This window comes from Frankliniella occidentalis, unplaced genomic scaffold (genome assembly GCF_000697945.3).
Source record: "Frankliniella occidentalis isolate FOCC.00 unplaced genomic scaffold, Focc_3.1 Scaffold13, whole genome shotgun sequence".
NCBI classification, from domain to species: Eukaryota; Metazoa; Arthropoda; class Insecta; order Thysanoptera; family Thripidae; genus Frankliniella; species Frankliniella occidentalis.
Genome location: NW_026267143.1, coordinates 2,631,418 through 2,635,766, shown reverse-complemented (window position 1 = coordinate 2,635,766; position 4,349 = coordinate 2,631,418). Strand labels below are relative to the sequence as shown.

At 62.8% G+C, this 4,349-nt stretch overlaps 1 protein-coding gene across 3 annotated transcripts in view; it reads left to right on the top strand.

Moving 5' to 3' along the window:
• The window catches only part of LOC113211103 (forkhead box protein L2-like), a 27,049-nt gene that overhangs the window by 19,364 nt on the left and 3,336 nt on the right, over positions 1-4,349 (top strand). For 2 of the 3 annotated variants that reach the window (XM_052263664.1, XM_052263663.1), the window contains exons 3-4: positions 3,006-3,339; positions 3,556-3,986. In XM_052263664.1, the coding sequence (XP_052119624.1) occupies positions 3,006-3,339; positions 3,556-3,986 (765 nt within the window). Of the gene's footprint in view, positions 1-1,996; positions 2,236-3,005; positions 3,340-3,555; positions 3,987-4,349 lie in introns of those variants that run through there. The other variant, XM_026429370.2, reaches the window with a different exon arrangement.

The following is a 4,349-nucleotide window of genomic DNA, read 5'->3' as shown; positions in this document are numbered from 1 at the left end:
CTCTCTCTCTCTCTCTCTCTCTCTCTCTCAGCCCCAGCCCCCTAACCACCTAATCACCTCGTCAAAAGTTCTTCCCGTAAAAAAGAGGGGGCTTCAGCATGTCTGTAGGATGTCTTGCGATAGCCTCAGCGGGGTCTGGGTGATGTCTCTGAAAGAGACATCCTAAAGGCACATTTTTTGCATGGGTTGTCACCAGCGCACTGTGCTGGTGTAAGTACACAATCACAAAGTCGTCGTCAAATTCACAAACAGACTTATTTGCTGCTTTGCTTTCGTATGTATCGTGTCGACATATCCACCTTCTATCATCTCCATTCTCTTTCATTCATTCTAGATAGAGGCCTATTCCACTGAACGTCCACAACGAGGTCGCGACGCGGCTGGGGCAGAGCGAAGTAGGTTGTGCGAAGGCCGCTCGGGGCGAGGGCGGCGGGGGCGGCCGGCCTGGGTGCGCCCCGAGCCCGAGAGGCGCCTGAGCCGCGCTGCTCACCTGGCGCTCGGGCGCTCGCGGCGGTGGAGAAGTCCCAATGCGGACCATGTCATGTCCCGGTCATCGCGGAACTGAAGGTGAAGCTCGCCGCGCCGATTGAGCCGAGACACTAAAATAGAGGCGCACTCTCCCGCGCATCGCGAGGACCCTGCGAGTCTGCCACCAGCTCGGCTGTCGCTTTGGAGTGCGACCCTGTCGGGACGGGCGCCGAGGCGGCCGAGTCGCACTGCGCCAACGGAGGCGTCGTCCAGGCCGGAGGCGTCGTCCAGGCCGGAGGCGGTCACAGCCCGGCTAGCCGGGCGGGATGCGCACAGGCAATGCCACGCGAGCCCCGCGCCACGCGCCGCCCCGCCGGGGCCTAGCCCGGGGCCCCGCCGCCGCGTCACAGCGGCACGGAGTATAGTGCGGCCGTCAGGTGGCCGGTGGCCGGCCGAGACGCGGGGGAGGGCCGCCGCGCGGGCGGGGTGTGGTGGGGAGAGGCGGGGCGGAGCGCCCGAGCCAGCGTGCTCCCGCTCGGTGTTGTGACATCTCCCGGCCGCCTGTTTGGACTTGCGAACTGCATGTTTGATTCAACAACAATAATTATGTAGGTTACTGTGCTGTATGCGCGGTACGAATCTGCCAGGCCGTGGTCCGCTGTTGCCCCAAACCCCCCAAACGTTTGGCGTTTGTCGCGTCAACAGGGCGGGGCGGGGCGGGGCACTTCCTTGGCGTGTGAGTGCAGCAGCCACAACCACCACATCCTCAGGGCAGAGGGGCGGTGCTTGGCGATGCTGGGCCGCGGCTGCCCGCCCCGACCGATGACTGTTTTCAGGGCCGTAAATGAGAGTGATAAATCACTCGGCTCGCCCTGAACGAGCGTCACAAATGCGCCACTCAGTGCGACAACAGCCAAACACAACGAAACCCTTCATACAGAAAGCACCCCCCTACCACCACCACCACACACACACACACTCACACACTCACACACTCACACACCTACACCACCACCACGACTACCCCCCTCCACCCCCAACAACCCCCATCCCGGCAGGTGCCGAGCTCACGTGGTCAGTCGGCCCGCCGTGCTGCCTAAAGGCCTAAAGGGCTGAGGCTGAGGCTCGGGGTCGAGTTTCCCCCAGCGTTCCAGACCAGACAGGCGCAGGCGCGCCCCTCCCCGCTGCCGCCGGCCTACCTCAGACTGGCGGGGGACTGATGACTCCGCGGAATTCGCGAAGAACTTCGGCGGCGTGATCTGCCGTGTTCGAACCGCGGGGGGGAGGGGGGGGGAGGGGGCAGAAGTTCATGCAGGTCGCGGGTGGGGTTGGGACCGCCGCTGCAGACGCAAATTTTGTGGCCGCCGGCAAGAATGCGGCGGTGACTGTTGGAGTGGTGGTCGTCGAGGTCGGGCGGGGTCTTTGAGGCGGGGCCGTGGCCGTCGCGCTGCTCCCGTGGCCGCGTGTGGTGCGGCGGGGCGGGGAGGCGCGAGCGCGGCCGCCTTCAGGTAGCTGGCCTGCCGCTGGCCTGCCGCCGCTCTGCCGCCGCGCCGTCGGCCTCAGTCCAGCGCCGCCGACGTGACGAAGGGGTCGCAGTCGTGCGACATCATGCGGACTCGTGTCTAGGTCGCCCCCGCCTAGGCACCCCGCGCCCCCAGAGCCCCCGAGGCGACGCGGTCACGGCGGTGAGACCCGCAGCCCCAGCGGCCACTGAAGCGCTCACCGTCATGATGGAGGTGGATTGGCTCTCGGCGGTGTCCGTCACAGGTAGGAGTTGTATTTTGTCAGGCTCTGCTTCGAGCGAGTGACCCAACTGATTTCTTTCAGTACTAGGGTCACAAAGAAAATGTGCAACTAGCGTGGCAAGTGCCAACACTACGTTACGCACTTTTAGGCGTTCGGCTGGATATTTGAATACTGGGAAGTGTTCAACAGCTTAGTATAACACAGTTGAAAGTGTCCAACTGAAGGGTTGGTCGTGCTGCTTATGGCCCTTAAAAGTGTTCAAATTTTATGTTGAACACTTTACAGTGATCAGATTTCCAGTTTGCGCCATGGCATGGCGTCGTTGAACGCCGTCATGTGCATGCCAGTTGCACACTTTTGTTATCAGTGTAGTAGTGAGAAGTTGCTAGCAGCAATGCAACTTGAAAGTGCTGATGTCTATTAACTATACGGTGCGGCCCTGCGGGCGGGGCGCGGGGCAGCCGCCGAGGCGCGTGTGGCAGTGGCACGGCGTGCAGCACCCCCGCTCCGACGGACCCGCGGCAGCCGCGGCAGCCCCGCGCGGCGGGTTGGATTACGTCCAGCCATTAGGCTCTGGTGAGAGCCGAGATGTTACTCATATGATGGGACACGAGAGAAAGATTTTGCCGGGGGCAGAGGGGTGATTTTGTGTAAAACGGGAGAGGAAGGGGGGTTCAGACTAATCGGGTCCTTACTAGACCTTGTGGTCTCTGCGATGAGGACTAGCGCGCCTCGGTCGTCTCGTCTTACCCACGGTCTCACTTGACCCTCGGCGGACTTGTCTGTTGCAGGTGGCTTCTCGCACCACACCGTGGATTCTCTGTCGCACCACGGCCACCCACTCGCCGCCTCGTCGCCCTCGCCGATCTCGCTGGCGTCGGTCACGTACTCGCTGGCCAGCATCAAGACGGAGCACGTCGAGGACCTCCCTTCCGTCCCGCTGCCCGGGGCCGAGGCTCGCGACGAGGCCGACTGCTGCCCCGAGGGCGTCGTGTCGGCGGGCGACTCCGGCAGCGCCAGCCCGCACCAGCACTCGTACATCTCCAGCTTGCTGCGAGCGGCGCCCTCGCCTACGCTCTACGCGGACAGCCTGAGCCTGAGCCCCGCGAAGGACGTGCCGTCCAGGTAAGTCTGCATCCCCTCCGTCCCTGTGCAGCTGTTGCAGCGCAAGACTTTACGAGCCTCTTCGTGCTACCCGTCCCCCCCCCTCCCCCATACATTTCAGAGCACTTCTGAAGACGAGATAAAAGCGTTTCTTTGTCACTTTTCTTTGTTTGTTTTTTTTTAGCCGAGCAGGCTGCTCTTTGCTACTTTCTCTGACACTAAACTTGACTGAAACAGTCGACAGGTGGCGCCTGCGTCCCCCTCCCCGTCGGCCGGCCAGCACCCCCAGCAGCAGCGGCCGCAGCCGAGCAGCGAGCCCGCGTCGCCGGCCGCCGCCGTGGCAGCCGCCCCCGCGGGGGCGGGCCCCGGGCCGAGCCCCGGGCCGGGCGGCCGCGCGTCGCCCAGCTCCTCCTCGTCGAGCTCGGACCCCAACAGCAAGCCGCCGTACTCGTACGTGGCGCTCATCGCCATGGCTATACAGAAGTCGAGCCAGAAGCGCGCCACGCTGTCCGAGATCTACAACTACATCACGCACAACTTTCCCTACTACGAGAAGAACAAGAAGGCCTGGCAGAACTCCATCCGCCACAACCTGTCCCTCAACGAGTGCTTCGTGAAGGTGCCCCGGGAGGGCGGCGGCGAGCGCAAGGGAAACTATTGGACACTGGGTGAGTGAACCTCGGGCACTGGCGGGGGCGGGGAGGTGGGCCGTTCCTTTCCGCCTCTCACTCTTTTCTTCGTCCCTCCCTCTGCCGCTCTGTCCCTGCCCTCTGTCTTTCTCTCTCCGTTGCAGGCGCAGGGTCAGTCTAGTTGGTCGGATGTTGTGCTATGTGGTGCGCAGATTGGCCACACAATCGCAAATGCAGTTGGTGGTAGTCAACAGCGGCACACTTCGGTGCGCACTCACCGGTCCGCTTGACTACAATACAGATCTCACTCCGATTACCACGCCTCTCCCCCACTATTCCATTCAGCTGCAGAATGCACACTTCGGGAAAAAAACCGCGTTTGTCGTTTGCTAACATCGGTTC